The following is a 20,378-nucleotide window of genomic DNA, read 5'->3' as shown; positions in this document are numbered from 1 at the left end:
AATTGACCCGGCCAATGTCTGAATTCTGGGCTCTAATCAGCCAGTTCATGAAGTGACTCCAGGACTATTCATCCCCAAATAGAGAAGTTGTAACATTCTTGTGACAATAAAGTTCTGAGGGGTACCCTGTTGGACCGATTCGGTGAAAACGTTCTAATAACAATCTGTGATGGAAAATATAGCAATAGGAAAATTTTTTTTGTTGCATTGTTTAGTTCTAAAACCTTTAAAATGTAAGTTTTAGAAAATTTATATTGTTAATAAATGATTTAAGTCGAAAAAACTTGTGTTTCTTTATTTTCATCCACTAATGAATCAATATGAATCAATGTTCAGTTAACAAAAAAACAAACTGAGAATGTACTGAATTCTGTACAAGGGCCTGGGGCTGAAATACCAGAAACAAGAATGGAAGCACAAATCACATGGCGTAATTGTGCATTTCAGTACCCTCACCCAGTAATTTTTCACGAGCTGTCAAATTACAGGCAAACTAGGAATTCGAGCTCTCACTTGTCCAGGACCTGAAGAACCAAACCGCCCCTCACACTTTCTTAGTTTCTGGCCTGGAATCCTTGGAGTAGGTATTTTGGTGTTAATGAGGTTCAACCAGGGTTGGATTTTTAAGCAAAATAAGCACATGCTTAGGGCATCAGAAATGCTTAGGAGCACCACAAAAAAGTTATATGCACATTTTTTATGCAAATTTTTTTTACATCAAGCATCCAGCAAAAAATCCTAGAATTTTTGGTTGATAGCATAGTTGAAGACCTTCATCAAAAGAATAGCACAAATGCAGAAAAACTAATAATATTGCAAATTAGAGACCACGTTGATGCTGAATTTTATGGAATGAGATTTCATGATATTTTCATAAAGTAAGCTTAGGCCTTCTTAACAGCTCATAAGGCCCTCGAGCAAACTAATTTTTTTGAGGGCCCTCTCCCCAATATAGCTAAAAATACCTGCCAACCAATTTGTTGCAAATTGTAAACAGATCTAACTGTTGTGGGATCCATGGGCTGTGTCCTGGTGAGACCTACGCATTAAGAGTAATCCAAGTTCTACAGAATAAGGACGCAAACTTAAAAATGTGAAAATCTTCATGATTCATTAAGCGGATCAACAGCATTGTTTCAGGGGGAATGTGATGAATGTAGCGCGAATAGGCGATGATGAATTCAGGAGTGTTACCTTACCGTTAATTATTATTACCCATGTGAGACACCCCTCTGGTGTATATAAGCTGCACCGGTAAAATAATTCGCTGCTATGTTCCCAGCCTTATGAAATGCATCGAAATCACAGTTTTCACTGTGAATTATTCAGCCCACTACGCTCATAGTTTGAAATTTTGCATAAAAACTGTTTTTTCTAATTTTTATCCTAATTTTTGTAATTATTTTTCTCTTCACCCCTGATTCCACTCTCTGTGCAACCGCATAGGCTGTAATCACCCTTTTGTCATTTGATCTAGAGCCCCAAGAATATAGGAGTAAAAATGCCTTGGTTCGATCCACCATAAAAGTAAAAGAAATGCTAACAGACGTAGATTATGACTCGAAAATGTATCAGAACGAAAATGTACCCAATAACTGTGGTTCACCAAAAATAAGGTACCCGAGAGTAATATCAGACATGCTAAGATTCAGTAGTTGCTTTTGAAGCCAGTTTATGAAATCCTAACAGGCAGCCAATGGGAGAAAATATATTAAAATGTTTTCAAAATATTTTGAAGAAAAAATCTAACGTGTCTTCCAAAGATGCTCAAAAACAATTCAGGAGATATAATCAAAGACTTTGCAAGTAGAAAAAAATGGTAGGGGGGCAGGGTTGGCAAAAACCTGGGGTTTTTAGGGTTTTTTCAGGGTTTTTGGTGTTTTTTCAGGGTTTTTGGTGTTTTTTCAGGGTTTTTGATATTGAAACATAAGGAAAGAAAGTTATATATGCTGTAAGTAAGTATAATAGACTGGGTAATTTAAGGCAATTATTATGTGTATAAGTATATTAATAATTAGCACAGAACATTAAATCAATATTGATAAAAATTTTAGCTGGTTTAGTGTGTGCTTCAATCACAACCAGAGTTCAAACACCTCTAGTGGAGAAACACTGTTCCCAAATGATAAGAAATAGTATAGCAGTTTATTAGAATTATGATTAAAAAAACAAAAATCCTAACAAATTATTTATAAGCAACTAAATTCTGAAACACATCAATCTTTTCTCTGAAAAAATAGTGTAAGTTAAGAGTTAATTTTTTTCTAGATATGTACCTTATACAATACTAAATAAGTTGTATTTAGAAAATTTTATTTTTTTGTATTTGTTTGCAACACTTTCTTTCCTTTAAGACGGAAAGGGAAACAAGAAAACAGTCCATTGAATGGACTATGGTGAATAAAACTGATAACAAATGGCAAGTGACTTATGTAAGTTTTGCAATACTATAGTTAATGCAAAGTTGGAAAGAATCCGTGCTCATGTGAATAAATGCAAGAAATCGGAAGCTCATTCCTTGTTTTTGTGTTCATCAAACACTGATGATAATGAATCTTCATGCAGTGAAGAGACATCTACTTCACTGAAAAGAAAGCAACCTCTTGAAGATAAAGTTTCTACAAGCTAAAGTTCAAATACTATTGTGGATGCTGGAACATCAAAAACCAAAGGCCAATCAGACAATTTATTTTTAAAACAAGTGACTGCCAGAGGTTAGTTCTTGAACGAAAAGTATCAGAATTTTTTTATGCTAATAATATATTGTTTAATATAGCCAATAGTGATGCATTTAGAGAAATGGTTAATGCTTTGCATCCGGGTTATTTCCTCCTAATAGGAAAAATTAGTTAGATCATTATTAGATGAGGCAGATAAAACTGTTGATATTCTAATGGCAGAGGAAATGAAAAATTCAACTATCACTCTGATGTTGGATGATTGGTCAAATGCAAATGCTGACTCCATCATCACAATGAGTATCCACACTGGCAAGAGCACCCACTTAATAGATGCTGTCGAATGCGGCTCACACAATAAAACAGCAGAATTTTGTGGGAAATAGCTGAAAGGGCTATGGATACTATAAGCAAGAGTATAATGTGTTTTTGCTGTTTGTTGTGATAACGAGAACAAAATGAAAAAAATTTTCGTGACATAATTGTCCAAAACCATCCACATATCCTTGCTTTTGGCTGCTCGGTCCATTTTATGAATCTTCTTGTTAAAGATATCACCCCTAAAAATGTGGTAAAATATGTAGTAGAAATACAAAAATATTTTAGACAACACCATAGACCACTTGGGTGGTTTATGGAAAAAGATGGACAAAAGCCACAATTACCTAATGAAACAAGGTGGAATTCTGAAGAAACTTTCCTTTCTTCATTCATCCATAATTACCAAAAATACGTAGAAATATCCATTGAACATAAAGAAGAAATTTAAAAAAAGTATTGTGATGTTTTTAGATAACCAGAGGATTATATATAAAGAATTCGCGAACTTGCAAGTGCAGTTATTAAGCATTGGTAAAGCCCTAGATAATTTACAGAGATAGCTGTACTCTTGGATAGACAGTAGAAATATGGCTCTAGATGTATTGGAAAATATAAAATTATCTTCATATAAGGAGTGTGTTGTACATCGCTTTGAAAAAGCATTAACTCCATTTAATTTCCTTGAAAATATGACTGATCCTGCTTTGAGAGGAAAAAGATTAACTTAGGATCAAGAAGTTTCCGCTGAACAATGGATCGAACAACTGAATACAGAATTTGTTATTGCACTACAGATGTTTCAAATAGAAAATGCAGATTTCTATCCAGGAACAAAATGTTTTCACAAAACGTGATAGAGTCAGTTGAAGCAAAAAAGTGGTGGAAAATTTGCATTCAATTACATCCACATCTGCATCAATTGAGCGAATTTTTTCTACTTTTGGACTGGTATGGTCAAAACTGTGAAACAAACTTGGATGTGAAAATGCAAAGAAATTAGTGAAAGTCACTCAAATCAAAAGGTGTTATCGAAAAGGATTGGTAATTGTGAGTTAGAAAACATTCATGAAAATGTTTATTTTCTTTACTTGTAAAAAAAAGACATTTAAAATATAATGGGAAGAAATATAATGTAAATAGCATTGAATGCAGATTTATTTATGTGTTTATCTTAAGATAGAGTCATAACCCCCCCCCCCCACATCCCGGAGCCAGGACCCTTGGCGGGATCTTTCATGGGGCCCCTCTGTAATGAATTTATAGTGTAAAAAAATCAAAAATAATATTTGCCTGAGTGAGGCTGGAGTCCTGCAAGTCCCACCCTTGTGGGGGGTAAACAGACAATGCAATAAAAGCATACTCTATCTGTGGTCCTCACAAAGGTATGACAATGCAATAACATCATTACAAAGCATACTGTTTGCAAGTAAGTGAATTTTTAAGGTATAATTTTTAATAGGGTTTTTCAAGGGTTTTTTCTAACCCCTATAATCTAAATAGCATCGAATACACAGATTTATTTATGTATTTCTTTTGAGATAGTGTATGACAATGCAATAACATCATTAGAAAGTATACTGTTTGTGAGTAAGTGCAGTTTTGGGGATGTAGTTTTTGTTGGGTTTTTTCAAGGGTTTTTTCGGGGTTTTTCACCTGGGTTTTTTTGGGTTGGGTAAAATCAGACCAACCCTGTAGGGGGGGGGGGGTGAATTTCAATGTCCGTGTTTAGAAATAAGCACATCATAGTTCTGCCTTAGATTAGTTACTTCTGGAATATAAAATTTCATGTTTTTTTTTTAATTTATCGATTCAATATTGAGTAAAATATACTTGTAGAGACTGGGAGGGAGGGAAGGGCATCAAAAACCATTCAAGTGGCCTTCAGTCATCTTAATGTAGAACTGGGTTCAACCCAGGACCCGACTTTGGTTTAGTGGAGCCCTGGTCAAAAGAGGCATTGGGGGTCCCCCTCTCAACTATGGTCAAAGAGGCTTGGTAAGTCAGCAAATACAGTACATGTTATTTCTAAACACATAAAAAAAGATATGCACTATTTTAAATGAAAAATCTAATGTTAAATTCTTCATGAAATATCTTAAAAAGGGCCTCTCTCAACCTATGGTCCACGGGTAAACTTGATAATTTATTTCCAAATCATTTGTAAAATTGATTGTTGTAATAGATATTAGTAATAAAATTGGTGTAATTAATATTAGTAACATCCTCTGGATTCAAATAAAAATTACAGCTTCATACTTGGCATCACCATATCTCATCATGAAAAATTGTGACCCTGAATATCACTTGCAGCCAAAAATACAATTTAGGACAAATTTTCTTAAATAAAGGGCTGCTGTGTGTGTGTGTGTGTGTGCAAGCCACAGTAAAAAAGATATATTTCTTGAAACAAACATTTGTCATGACTTGGTGACCATATTTCATTAAGTAAAATATGGGAAGCTAGGATCTCTCTTAAATACGGCATAATACATAACATCGTCGATTGTCACCAAAAATGTTGCCATAAGTGTTGGCAAAACGTAGCCACAAATCAACAACAGTTGATAAAATTGCTGAAAAACTCTTGGGAAATGAAGGAATACTGGAAATCGCTGTTAATTTAAATCTAGCCATAATTATCATAATATGATTTATAAGCTCTAAAAACTATCATCATTAACTAGTTTAGTAATCATTGCAAATTAAAATAAACTTTGTTGCAAAAAATGGGACAAGTGTATAAAATAGTCGGAACAAAAAAAAATCTGGCCATTGTGACAGTCCTGTGAAATACGGGACACCATCATGTAGTTTGTGGTCCGTCGAATTGTTTCAGACATTTTACTGGTCATTAGATTCAGAAAGGTTGAGAAACACTGTCTTAGAATAAATGCTTTTTTCACACTCTCATATGAACAAAATTATTGATAATGTCATTAAAATCTAATTTTTTAGTTATCTCTTTTTCAATAAGCTACAAAGCTAAAAGTCACAGTTTTTCTTGATCAAGACTTCAGCAAACTATTGAATTTATCATTTTTTAATAAAGAGAAAGATTTTTCTCCAGAACTTTTTGATATTTGTGATGTTCAAAAAATTCTCCACGCTATCTCAACATTGAGAAATGCCTCTTTTAAACCTATAGCCTTATTTAACATTTGTGGCATTGTATCACCAACCTGAACAAAGGATGAAAATTGTTACAGTTCATCTGAAAATGTGTCCAGAAAATGAGATGCATAAAGTATTATGCAACATGGCTCCCGCAAAGCTATGGTTGCAGGGCCATAACTATACGGGGTGATCACGGCACAGAGCAAAATTGGGGAGCCCTAAAAATTTACACCTATTTTGCATAATAACAACCCTTTCAAGAAGGGACCCAAGGAAAAGTCTGTCCCAGGGCCCCAAAAAGTCACACTACAGCACAGCCTGTGGGGGTGACAGGGCTCCAGCCCACCACCCTGGGACAATTTCTATGATTTTTTGTTTTTTGCACTCAAATTCATTACACAAATACAAGGCCACAACAGGCAAAATGCCCAACGAGGTGGCTGAGAAAAAGATGCTCATAACAGATATCAATGTCATATACTTAAAAAATACAATTATAAAAACTAATAACTATATATACATGATAAAATATTATACAATGCCCATAAAAAATATTTATAGTTGTCTTATTCTAAGTATGGATAGCTTCCCAATTTACCCCAACATGTTTATCGTATGTCTTTTCAATTGCGTTAGTTGTGTTAGAATTTACTACCCCTGAGGGTAAGCTATTCCATTTATTAACAACCCTATAAGAGAAAATTCCCAGCGACACCACAACCTAGAATTGTTCTTTACCAATTGATACTGGTGTTCTCTTGTCAAAGCATTTGATTGATGGAATATTAATAATTCATAGTCCATCCTATCCATCCTGTTGAAAATTTTTAACTTTTCGATCATAACCTCCCCCATCCCAGACACCTGCGCTCATCCAATGTGAACATATTCAAAAAAATGAAGTCTCTTCATAACTCAAGCCTTGTGTGACAAGAAGGACATGCATAGCTCTTCACTGCACCTCTTCAACCAAGTCTACGATCGTCTGTAGGTATGGTCTCCAAAACCTTAAAGCATACTCCAGTCCAGGACAAACTAAGCAACTAAGCCTCAGAAAAGCAGAAGAATGATTTTTGGAGAGCATGAAGAGACCTTTTTGTAAATGAAACCGAGCATTCTGTTAGCTTTTTCGACCACCGTTGAACAATGTTCAGAAAACCTAAGCCACTCATCAATGAGAATTCCCAAATTGGTGACCCTAGTTGTATCTGGGATAGTGACGTTATTCAACTCGCAAGAGAAGCGTGGGTTGTTCAAACAAAAATGAGAGATCATGCACTTGTCAATGCTAAACGTCATGCTCCAATCTTGTTTAACTTGGTCTGGAGCAAAGTCCTATCACTTTGATTCAACTTTGATTCACGTGAGACTCCCGTGAAAATTATGGCCTTTGGGCCTGCAAAAGATTCCAGCTTATGGGCTGCGATGCACGATGTGGAGGCCATGTGTTACAAATATACAAAATCTTCATGATTTGAGGATTCCATGTTGATCAAAAATGAAAACTTTCTTGTCATCGTTTAATAAATCATTTTATGGTCAAAAAGATGCTAAATTAAATCACATGCACATTCATTAATCACATTAAATAAATCATACACAACATTATGACACATTGAAACATATTTTTGTCGAGAAGTTGATATTGTTTCTGTTACATTCAGTACTTTGGCTCTATTCTTTGGTGCTTTCTTTGCTCGAAGAGTTTTATAATTTTGCTTGTCACCCAGTGGCGGATCATGATTTTGGGAGGCCCCAGGCGCAACCTGATCTGGAGGCCCCCCCTATCAGGGGCGGATTAAAGGTAGGGGCTGTCACCCCCCCCCCCCCGAGAGCAGAAAAATTAAATGGAAAAAAAAAAATATTTTCTACGTTTTTGACTGAATAACAAACCAAGAAAATAAATTTGCTTAAAAAAGGGGGAAAGTTCAGAATTTTTTCCAAAAAAAATCAGAACCGTCCTGAAAAATTGAACACATTGTCACAACCACCGCCCCCACCCACAAATTTGCGTTTATCCACCACTGCACCCTTTTGGCCCTAATAAGAACGAGATGGTTCACTAAAATGAACAGTATTATGAAAATCATAACTTTTTTTTTATTTTTGCATCACCAAAACCATAAACACAAAAATAAGATAAGGAAATATAATGATATTCTCTGGTACTAGATGAAAAATAATCACACTCCCATTAAAAAAAAAAATCACAGTAAAATTCTGCATCATATTTTTAGTAATCTAAGATGTCCGTCCTGGTGCCTTCAGCCAGCCACACGGCAAAAATGGAGATCCGTCATAGTTTTAGTAATTTAATATTACTGATTAATAAAGATTTGATAATATCTCAAATATAATATATTTGATTTGATATAAAGATACTGATAATATTTAATAGAAAAACATTTCTTCAATAGAGGGAAGAAATTATATCAGAGTAAATATAAGAATTATATTTTTAATGGAAGAAATTAGGTCAGAATGAATAAAATTTAATGAAAGAAATTATTTCATAATGAATTAAAATTATTGTCAATGAAAGAAATTATTAAAAAAAAATTTTTTAGAAATTATTATTTTTTATTTGTTTATTCTATTTTATTTTTACTATTATTATATTAATTATTATTATTTTCTCTTTCAGCCACCTCGTTGGGCACTCTGCCTGTTGTGGCCTTTGCCTTTGTATTATTTGTATTCAGAGTGAATAAAAATCTTCTATATTATGCCCCCCCCCCGTTTCGTTTAATAACGAAAAATGCCACAGTATAACATTGTGGCCCGCGTACTTTATAAAATGTTTCAATATGGCCTGCTATGCCTCAAAGGTTGAAGACCACTGCAGTAGCCTCTCGCTAATCCGGTACGTATTAGACCACGGTGTGCCAGATTTTACCGAAATTGCTGGATTAACTTTGAAGAAACCCATTGAAATAATATATGAAATTTCGTGCAAAGACATAGTCAGGACTTGATCAGCAATTAAGAAATATTAGAACGTGTTAAGGGGTTAGGGCATCAGGAGAAAAGTGACACCACACCACCTAAATATCCTGGACTACTGGACGTGCTGGATTAGAGCACGACCGAATTCTCCAGAGACTACTGTAGTTGAATTGAAATGCTCAAATAAAAATTTATCAGATAATTTTTATATTTTTAGTTTTGCTTACCGTTATTTTTGGAGATTCTGCCATCTAAATCCTAAAGGAAATCTTGAGGATCGGCATGAAATTTTTTTTCATTACAATAACACACATTACAATTACATTAACAATAAACACTTTTCGGTCTGACACAAAGATGTTGTCTACCCAAGCCTCCTTGATCAATCCAAAAATGTAGCTCTTTTTTTTTAGAAAGAAGGAAAAGAAACCCCCTTGATTTTTTTCAGCCGGGGAGGGAGTGTTAAAAGAGAAACAGAAAAATCACGTGATTCAGAATGCATGTCATTCAGCATTCATTTCAAACCCCACTTTTTTTTTTGTCATATGGTCGTATGATTCCAGTCATAGATTGCAAATGTATATGTTGTTTGAACCAGCTTATAGTATTTCATTCAAACAAGTGGGAGACAAAATCACAATAAGAGCTCTACTACATTCATTTTAATTAGTACGAGTGTCTCTTCCTGTGGATGTCTCTGCTTGCCGATAGCCATCTTGCCATCCATTATACTGTATACAAAAGCTTACACCAAAGCTGTCGTATTATCGGCGCCCATAAAAGCATTTAATATTGTGGAATGAGACATCTGTTTATGCCTTCACTCCAATTTTCATTTCGGACAGACATTAGGACCTGCTGTTCTCACCCCTCCTCCTGCTTGTGCCCTTAGGGAAATACTGTTTGAAAATGACCCTCCCTGAATGATCGCTTTACAATGTTTCTTCTTTCTTTGTCGGGGAAGAACTGGCCCTTGAGAACTGCGTCTTGTAAATTGTTCTTTTCTTTCAGTTCCCGTTTTTCTTCCATAACTCTTATAGGTACAGTATACATTAAAAAAAAAAAAATTGCGGTTAAAAAAAAAAAAGGTAGAGCAGATACTGTACTTAGTTCAAGAGATTTGTTGATGCGCATGTAAATTCATATGTAGGATGAAGCACACAACTATTTGGAGGCCCCCCGCTCTGCCGAGGCCCCAGGCGCGCGCCTCATGCGCCTGTGCGGTAATCCGCCACTGTTGTCACCACACAATTCATGCAATTCACCTCAGTCAATTTTCGATAGAGTGCATAACTGTCTGGAACATGCTGTGTAAATTCTATTAATGATTTGATTGGTATAGTATTACAATTGATATTTGATAGAATTTGCTAACAATGGCCACTTTGGAAATAAAATGAAGTTCTTTAAGGAAAATTCTTCCACAATTTAATAATTTAAAATTTATAAAAATTTGAGTAAAATGTATACATACAATGATAAATTTGGGCCCCTCCCTAAAACATGGGGCCCTGAGTAAATGCTCATGTTATCTATGTGGAAATCAAGCCCTGGTTCAACCTCTTAGTTGGAAATGTGAGATTAATTAGAAAACTCAACCCTAAGAAAGAAAATATGATGGCTCATCAATAGGAGTCGCAATGTGGGAAAAAGTTATCCAGGATAATTAAGAACAGTCAAATAACTCTGGACAAAAACAGGGCAGTTTCTTTAAAAGAGGGACCTATGGTGAAAAATATTTTTTTGTGGTAAATAATGATGTGCGGATTCAGACGAATAAAAAAAATCTGGTTTACCAGAGTCCCCTAACTAAAGCTCTTTCAGCCTCTGAGCAGGTCATCTTTGGGGTTGGCATTGGAGACTTTGAACTTGGACAGCTGGTGCGCTTGAGCCACCCCTGTACATATATTGGGTTTAGTTCTAATTTCCCTATAACTCTGAGCTATATATACACATAGGCAGAGATAGACTTGGAAGGCTGGCAGGAGGGGAAACACGATAATGATGATGTCAATTCATTTTTTATGTATATACATTAGATCAGTCAGCTCTTCCACTAAAGTTGGGGATGCTTCCCCCTCTCTGTATCTCCACACATGCATTGACATATCTTGGTTGAAACTCATTCAAATAAGCTACAGAAATAAATATATTAATTCTAAAGGAAACAAAAGACAGAAGAAAACAATGAAAACACCAAAATTCATTGTTAAAGTGTAATATTAAATTCAGTTATATATATACAAATAACATGAAGTATTAAGGAGAACAAAAACAAAAGGCCTGGAAAAACAAAATATGTTCTTTTTCGAGTAATTTTCAACCCAGATATTTTAATATGCATATAGAATTAGTTTTTCTAAGTTATAGGAAAATTAGAATTCAACCATTTAATAACCGATTTGACAGAAATTTAGATCCCCAAAGCCACAAAAAAAGAAGAAAAAAAAATCAATTTTTTTTTCATTTTTTTAGCCTCATTCCATTGATTTTTCTAGGGAAAGATCATGATGACTAATACATGCTCCTGACATTAATAGAAAAAAATATTTTTCCTACACAAAACATTTCAGACTTCAAATTGTCAATAGATGATGGGAGCAGTCTGCTAAACCAATGGACACAACTGGGACACTTTTAAACAGGTAATAGAGACATGTAAAATATCCTATGGGTATATACAAAAATTAAATAGAACGGAATGACAATTATCATTCCACTCTATTTACTTTTTCATTTATTCATTATTTATTTAATTTTATCATAAATCAATTAACAATAATAGCCTAGCATATCTGATGATCTTTAAATAAAAATGAAAAATAATTTATTTGAAAATAAATATTATTTACAGAAAAAACCATCTGCCCAATTTGGCATGTTTCTTAGAAGTAAGTATGTGTAGGAATTAGGAAATGTTCAAAATGTTTGTTTTGTGAAACCTGAATTTTCTCAACTTCGAATACTGAAAATATTAATAATAAAAACACTTACGAAACCGTGGTTTAGCTGTTATTGATTTCGAGGACAAACTTGGTTCTCCTGGTCCAGCTTTATTAACAGCAACTATTCTGAACTCATACTCTTTTCCTTCTGTTAGGAAAGGAGCAGTTCCTTTTGTCTGGTCTCCTGACACTTCCGCAGCTTTCTCCCATTTTAATACCCCTTTTTCTCTTTTTTCAATAATATAATGACTTATTGCAGCTCCTCCATCAGTTTCTGGTGCTTTCCAGGCTAGATCCACGTGGTCTTTATTCCAGTCAGTAGCTTCTGGAATGCCAGGAGCACCAGGAGGGCCTAAAAAATAAAATAAAGTAAATACTATATTCCCTTGCATTAGCAGGCATGTCAGGAAATTTGACTAACAAATTATGAATAATTCTTAAATATCTGGACTCTAAGAATCAAATTAATTTCCTCATTTGAACCTTGTCTGTTTTTTCCATTTTATACCCATTTGGTTTTGTGAACTAAGTTCAGATAGTTCAAGCTTTATGTTTATATTTGGTGCCATAAATGTCGATCAATTATAAATTTTGGGTAATAAGTACATTCATTTGCCTAAATTATATGACTTGAATAGAAACATAAGTAATTTTCTGAAGCAATTTGTATTTCTTGATTTAGTAAAATTGGAATAAGCCAAGCGAAAATTTAAAGAATTGCATTGTAAAACATTATGATTAAAAGTGATACCATATTTCTTTTATCTGAGAATGAAAGAATAAATCCTATGTCTGAATACATACTGTCATCAGTGCCATCTTAATGCATGGGCCCACCCAGGCCCGACCCGGGCCCTCACAAAAATGAGATCTGCTGGAAATTTTTGAGAGCAAGCAAGTGCATTAGGGCTGATAGGGTCTCTGAAGAATCATTTGGCCCAGGGATCCATGATGCTTTTAAGACAGCACTGACTGCAACTTCTGACAAGCACAAAGCATTCCAGATTTCCAATGTTTCTTTTTTTAATTCTGCCACATTCATGGATATACCTTTCGATCACCTCAATGAGTCCACTTAGACCAACCCCTACACAATACCAAATTTTATCCTCCTCTGGCATGGCATTCATTATTCAAATATTATTCATGCCATGGTCATGGCTGGCATGAAAAATTGAAAGACTGAGTATTAAACACTGCTCAAAAGGGAGTAACTTTTCTCCTTACAACAGCCAGAACTGTTCACAAAAGAAACCAATTGTAAAGGTAATAACACTAGGTCAGTTTGTCCGCTAACTACAGGTCTATTTTAACAACGTTTGAAAAATTCACTCCATGAATTAAGGAGCCATGGATTGAAACTGCACAAACACTGATTTTTTTGAATCAGCAGTTATCTTAAAGCAATGGGTCTTCTGAGTGGGGGTTAATGAACTTGGAAGAAATTTTTTTTACAATTATAAACTTGAATAAAGATTTGCGGAATACAAAATGCCATTTTAAAAATTATGTATTTTAACAAACTTACAAAATATATTATAAAACTCGCAATCAGTGTTGCATTAAATACAGTAGTGTATTTAGAGGGGGCTAAGCGGGCTATAGCCCAGGGCGACAAGTTTGTAGTTCAGAAAGAGGGGAGATAAAATTTTTTTTTTCAAATTCATGTCTTGTAAACGTGTGAAAGTGCCATATGTCATTTCTATTGTCAATAATATATAATAATTAAACCATATTGTTCATTTTCTGTGTTTTTCCACACAGACTGCCGTTGAAGTAAAAAATATACGATTGTCTAAGCTTCCTGTTTACAGTGTGCCGCCTACCCAAATAGTATTGTCACAAGTAGAGGTGGGAGGGTGAATGGGTGTCCAGCAAAGCAAAGCAGCACTCATTTCAGATTACTGAAGGTGTTGGAAAAAAGATGAGAGTTTAGCTGACATCCCCTAAAGAAAGGGGGTATCTTCTTTAGAGAGCAAAATAAATCTATGGAGGGTGTTGGTACAGTGGTCATGAAGAAAAAAAAGAAAGGGGGTTCTTTCTGTGACTGGAGGCTGATGCACCTTTCCCAGCTGACCACATTTCAATAGCTCAATTTTGGCTCTCTTTGAAAGTAAAAAGACAGAATATTAGACTGATTTTAACCACACCGCCATATGAGAAAGTATGTTCTGCAACAAAGATGCTTTTATTTGCGCCGGTCGGGGCTTTGGTGAGAGTCAGAGTGGGCTATGGTTGACCATCTGTGGGGATAGAAACAGTGTTAAGTGGCTATAAATCGAATGGATGAATTCGATTACAATATGATTTTTTTAAACTTGTTTGAGAACCAAAATGGATAGAAGCTGGTCAATCCAGAACAACATCTGTTTGCAGTCAGTAATTGGAATATAAAGAAATCATGGTACAGAATGGTAGGCAAGATAACGTGATTCCGCTTACTGGTCCTATAAGGACAGCTCTCCTCATGTGATGTTTTCCTGAAAGAAAGGGGGGGGGGGACAAATGTGGAGCTTGGCAGAACCTACATTTTTATTAATTGTATACAGTATTACAAAACTACATTTGGTTATAAACGCAGGATTACTAACAAAACAGAGAAAAGCTCCACTTCATTTTACACTTTCCTGACAAAAATAAAGTAAGTAGGCTAAATATCAAATACAGATATTCATTTCTGATAAGTTCATACATTTTGTACATTGTGACGGTTTTCTTTAATGATAATTAATGAACAATCGCCGCCACAATTTAATCTTGGGTAATTTGGAATCCTCTGTAATACTTGTATTCAGTAAGGCATAAAGCTCATATTTTTTTATACAATTCATCGTTAAATTTAAAAACGTTTGAGCTAGTGCTTGTTTAAGAAATTAAAGTAAAAAAAGAATATTTATTGTATTTTAGTTTCATTTTGGGTGCAAAACCTTATGAAGTTCATTCACAACCTGTGTGTGGGTCTTAATACAGAGACAACAATTAAATTGTGTTTTTTCTGCAATCTTTATATTATCCTGTCTTTCTTGCTTTTCAGATGAGTAACAAACACGACAGGTGAACAGTTTACTTTTTACATTTGCAGTTTGGACTATTTCAGTATATCAGAGATAATTAGCACCATGTGCCAAAAGGGAAATTTTAAAAAGAGAGCCGTTTAAAGTGTTTTTAAAGTGAACACACACATCTCTGTTATTTATTGAAATAGGGCTTGATGTTCTGTACTTGTGTGTATAGTGTAACAAAAATACAGAAAATTAATAGCGTTACCTCAATATAGACAAAAATGAACATGGTGATTTTTACATATATGCAGTATTTTAATTGTTATGTTATGTTAATCCCCTTATTTCATGGAACGAGCATTGCATTGCCTACGTTTTAAAAAAAAATGAAACCCCCTTTACAAAATTTATTAGAGGCTCAAATGGCCTCAGCCCCTACGTTCTGGCGCCTATGAAGTATGGTACTATGCATAGGTTAGACTGATTTTGTTTATCTGGAATTTAAAAGGAATTTCTGAAATAGTTTGAACATAATTTAAGTTGAATTGGATATTACTAGATGAAGTAAGGAGAAAGATTATATGAAAAAAGGGGAAAAACCAACTTACTGAAAGGATCTTTTGCTATAACAGGAGCAAATGTCTCAAGTGGATCTGATTCGCCCTCTTTATTCAGGGCTTTGACTCTGAATTTATATGTTTTTCCAGGAGAAAGACCAGTTACTTCAGCTTCAGGAATATGAGTTTTCATTAAAGGCATCCAGAGGCCGGTATCAGGGTCAAGCTTTTCTACTAAATAGCCTTCTAAAGGTTCACCTCCATCATCTTTTGGCTTATTCCACTTCAATTTGCACCCATGCTTGTGAACATCAGATACCAAAAGTGGACCTTCTGGTTTTCCTGGTTTGGCTGGAAGTTAGTAATAAATCATGAAAAAAAAATTACATCCATGCAATAAGATATAGAAATAAGAGCATAAACACATAAATTTTAAAAGTTTAAAACATTAGTTAATGCATCAGAAAATTAGTTTCAATATTCTAACTCATAGGTTACCAATTGATTTTCTGCAGAACCCTGGATTCCACAGTACCAAAAGCTGTATAATTTTTAACTATTTCCAGAATATGAACATCTATATTGCAGAAATTTTCATGCTTATTTGGGTTTCAAGAAACAGTCTAACCATCAAGAGTTCCAGACAATCTAAAACATTTTAAACCACTGTTCTGGTGCATTGGTTATCAACTGATGCTTCATAGATCCCTTGGATGGCTGAGGGCTTTTCTATGGTTCTGCACTTTCAAAAAATATAAACATTTTCATTGATGTTGTAATAAAAATATCTATTGTCAAGCTTAGTTATAATGACTTAGGTTACTAAGGCACCATGGATATAAAGTCAATAGGTTCTGGTCCCAGTTGATTCTTCATAGAGAATAATGTTTGTGAACATCTTAATGAATCTTGCTTTTGCTTTTACAGTCAATGAAAAACAATGACCTTAGATATATTGATACATTTTTCAAAAATTTTGCTCTAGCTTTCAAAGATTTGCTTCGCTTCATTTTTTTTTTATTTACTCACCCCTGCACAGCAATTTACTTCCATTTTACCTTCAAAGAAAAGACTGTATTTAAATTAATTATTGTTAATTCTAATAGTGTATTTATGTATATTTTGTGCATGTATGTGTTCAGTTGCTGCCATCTACCTCATAAAGACAAAACTGGCAATGAATGAATATCCTTATAATTGAAATATAAGTTTTTACGGTCTTTCACTCACTGCTGCAAAATTTTTTTCAAACGGGAAGACAGCTCACGTTTATGCCTCAAAGTTGAGAAATACAAAATAGCAAGTTCAGCTGACCATCAATGTTCACTTACAGGGATCAAACATGGGCCCTTGTGATGCAGGCTCGACATGATGCCTACATGACAGCACATTGGCTCATAGTTTTCAACACAATGATGAAACATTTTTCTGCCTTTTCTAGTCATAACTATGACAATAAAGACAGGATAAGTTGCATAATTGTGGCTTATCATTCATTTTCTATGTTCTTGTACATAGGAACAGTGGCAAACTTCCTAAAAGCTGAAGTTTATATATTAATATTTTTTTCTTTTCTCTTTAGTATCCATAGCAAAGCTACAAGCATCTTTACAGGAATCAGGACCTCTTAGGTATGTTCTACACTGGCCTATGCTACAAATCATGTAACCTGCATCTCTATCAGATTGTCGTTTTTCACTCAATGATGTTGAGTTTCAGGTTGCATCGCCTCAATGTGCAACCTGCCTTATGCTTATGAAATCTATATTCATTACTAAAGCCCGGATTACATGCAAATGCATATTTTGGCCTTTTTAGCATTAATGCATATAAATGCATAAAATCGAAGAATTTTCAGAATAAGTGCATATTTTTGAAAGTTTATTTAAGCGTAATCAATTTTTTATAATCAAGTTAAATACATATTGCTAATAATATAGTAAAACCTCTCTTTTGCGGTCACTGGCGGGATAAAAAATTTGTTCGTGAAAGAGGGGTGGCCGTTGATCAGGGATTTGAAATGAATAAATACTTCTGTTATACAAGGGGGAAAATATTATTTGGCCGTAAAAGAAGGGCAACCGCATCTGAGGGGATGTCCGTTAAGAGGGGGTTTCACTGTATTTTTATAACATCGGTTTTTCTGCCGCAGGTGGAATTTAGTGAATTAATAGAGATGTTCATATTTTCCAAATATCAAGTGTTCTATTGTTAAGGCTATTTCTAGAAATATGTCAGAAGCGTTCAGTTTTTTTAGAAATAGTGTTGAAATTCTTTTATTACTGGTATTCCGTTACTGAGCAGCTACAACAAACTAGAAATTAAAAATGCCTAAATAAAAAATAAGTAGAAGTTTTTTGCATATGCAGGTAAATGTGAGGGGATATTTTTTTGTAAATGAATATGCACTAAGAAATAGAAAATATTCATTTTAAAAGCTCAACTGCATTTTTGCATGGTGATTTTTTAAATGCATATCTTCTCATTTTTGATGATTTTTAACTTTTTCATGATTTTTTAGTGCATATTTTAGCATTTTAGTGCATATTTCGGCATTTTAAGTGCATATTTTGGCATATTTACATATTTTAGCATTTTAGTGCATATTTCGGCATTTTAAGTGCATATTTCGGCATTTTAAGTGCATATTTTGGCATATTTACATATTTTAGCATTTTAGTGCATATTTCGGCATTTTAAGTGCATATTTCGGCATTTTAAGTGCATATTTTGGCATATTTACATATTTTTAGAGCATATTTTGGCATATTTACATATTTTTAGAGCATAATTTGTCACTTTTTAGTGCATATAATCCGGGCTCTATTCATTACTATTTCTTAATGCCTTAATTTGAAGACACTTCTAGTTCATAAGTGTATGCGCCCCCCCCCCCCCCATAAAAGTAGATTCTGTACTAGCCCCTGGAATTTTACAAAGTGCTAGGAAGACTAAAGCTTTGACTCTACCAGGAACTTGGCAAGCAAAGACAAAAACTTATCAAATATCAAATAGCTTGAGTTCAGTTCACTCTAAGATCTTTTCCTGTTCTGTTGAAATTTCGATGGAGTTTATGAATTACTATAGTCTCAAGGTTCAAACATGGATGATAATGACTCATATAATTGAAGTGAGACCAGTTTGGGCAAAGGTAATTGCATGTTCACTATCTGAGTCCATGCAGCTATGAATCATCACATTTAGAAGGAAAGTTTTTCTACAATATTTATTCATTCAACTTTAACAAGGAGAAAAGTCCTTTGTTTTTGACATATATTTTATTATTGTTTTTTATTTGTATTTTGTTTTCAAAGAAGTAATTCCAGTCAGATAATGGTTTGAACATGTAATCCTGGGAAAAATATGATCTGCAAGGCAAAAAAAAATATATATCAGTGCATTTGTGCACCTGTTTATATTACAAAACAGTGCTCTCAACCCAAAAATTGGTGCCTACCAGTCTTTTCCTGGGCTTCCAAGAACAACGTGCAAGTTGCTACACAAAAAATGTAACAACTATGTCCCTGGTTAATGAAACAGTTATTTTTGACATTTTTTTTACACATTTATTTTTTTTATCTTTGCCCCAATGCACATTAATGATAAGAAACACTTTTATGGAGGGATAAATTCAAGAAAAAATAAAAAAGGAATGCTTTGATCACACACATATGAGAAAAAAAATTAGTTGTTTTATATAAATAGATGAATCATCTTCTTAGACTGAAAGTACACACTTGTTTATATGATGTTCATTCACACAACTCACACATTAACTTAGGTATAGGCAATGTCTTTCATAATTTTACAATGGTGCTTACATATCACATGCACAACATACTCAAATACATCATTTTCTGAACAGTATGTTCTTTTCCCAAATACTCTTGTTACCGCCAACTGAGCTGGTTCATGGATTACACCCAAAGCAGCAGTAGCAGATGCACAAAAATTTTAATTTCGATAAATGCAGAATGACAAATTAGCACAAACTACGCGAACAAACACCAACCCACCACAAAAAAGAATGCCATTAGACAACTCCATATGCATGCAAGAGAAGTCTCAATGAACTTGAACATCAAATTGCAAGGCACTGGCGTATAACAGAATCATAAAATTCTGCACCACAACTGGAAAATTTTATTCTTGTTTACCTGTTGTAATAAGTTTTATGCCCTTGTGTGTCCATTTAAAAATCAGCATTCAGATGCAGTCCCAGATTTTAGTTTCATCAATATTTAATGCACATATGTTTCAACTAATGAGTTGAGCTATGCATTTTCATGATAAGAGTTCATGAACCAAAAATGCATAGAAATAAATCAACATTGAGGATTTGCAGGGTACATAGCTAACAGCACAAACAGCAAAAAACAAGACAAATGGGAGTAAAATGTATTGTACCCCCTTTATCCCCTTTATGCTGTTTTTTTCCCAACTTTTCTTTATTTTTTTAATTCAAATATATCTGTGAATATTTTACTTAAACACAGAATTTTTTTCTTTTTGTTGGGCTTAGGAGAGACAGGGCAGCAACTTTCTAATTGGCTTTTTGAGTAATGGGTGTCCGTATAAAAAATTAATTTTTTAAATTTAATAATGATACAATCCCTTGCAATAAAAATGGCTCACCTGAAGTCCACACACAATTTGGATATTTTTTCTAATTAGAAGCATGCTTCGAGGATCAACAGTTTGCCAGTAATTTGCGGTTTGTGCTGTTAGCTATGCACCCTGTATATACAAAATATTTCTCCTTTTTTTACACCATTTACTCTTCCTCCTTTTTTTCCTTCAACTTATTGCATTATT

General features: G+C 34.1%; 1 protein-coding gene across 4 annotated transcripts in view; it reads right to left on the bottom strand.

Annotated features, from left to right (window-relative positions):
- LOC149065606 (twitchin-like) overlaps positions 1-20,378 on the bottom strand; it is an 834,903-nt gene that overhangs the window by 390,777 nt on the left and 423,748 nt on the right. For all 4 annotated transcript variants that reach the window (XM_089253452.1, XM_089253454.1, XM_089253453.1 and 1 more), the window contains 2 exons: positions 15,615-15,914; positions 12,054-12,356 (listed from right to left, as the gene is read on the bottom strand). In XM_089253452.1, the coding sequence (XP_089109578.1) occupies positions 12,054-12,356; positions 15,615-15,914 (603 nt within the window). The remainder of the gene's footprint in view (positions 1-12,053; positions 12,357-15,614; positions 15,915-20,378) is intronic.

Source organism: Pholcus phalangioides, unplaced genomic scaffold, assembly GCF_987345545.1.
Source record: "Pholcus phalangioides strain wild (caught in Gottingen) unplaced genomic scaffold, Ppha-v1.0 ptg000039l_1, whole genome shotgun sequence".
Taxonomy (NCBI): Eukaryota; Metazoa; Arthropoda; class Arachnida; order Araneae; family Pholcidae; genus Pholcus; species Pholcus phalangioides.
The sequence above is the reverse complement of the archived record's forward strand: the minus strand, read 5'-3'. Positions and strand labels throughout refer to the sequence as shown.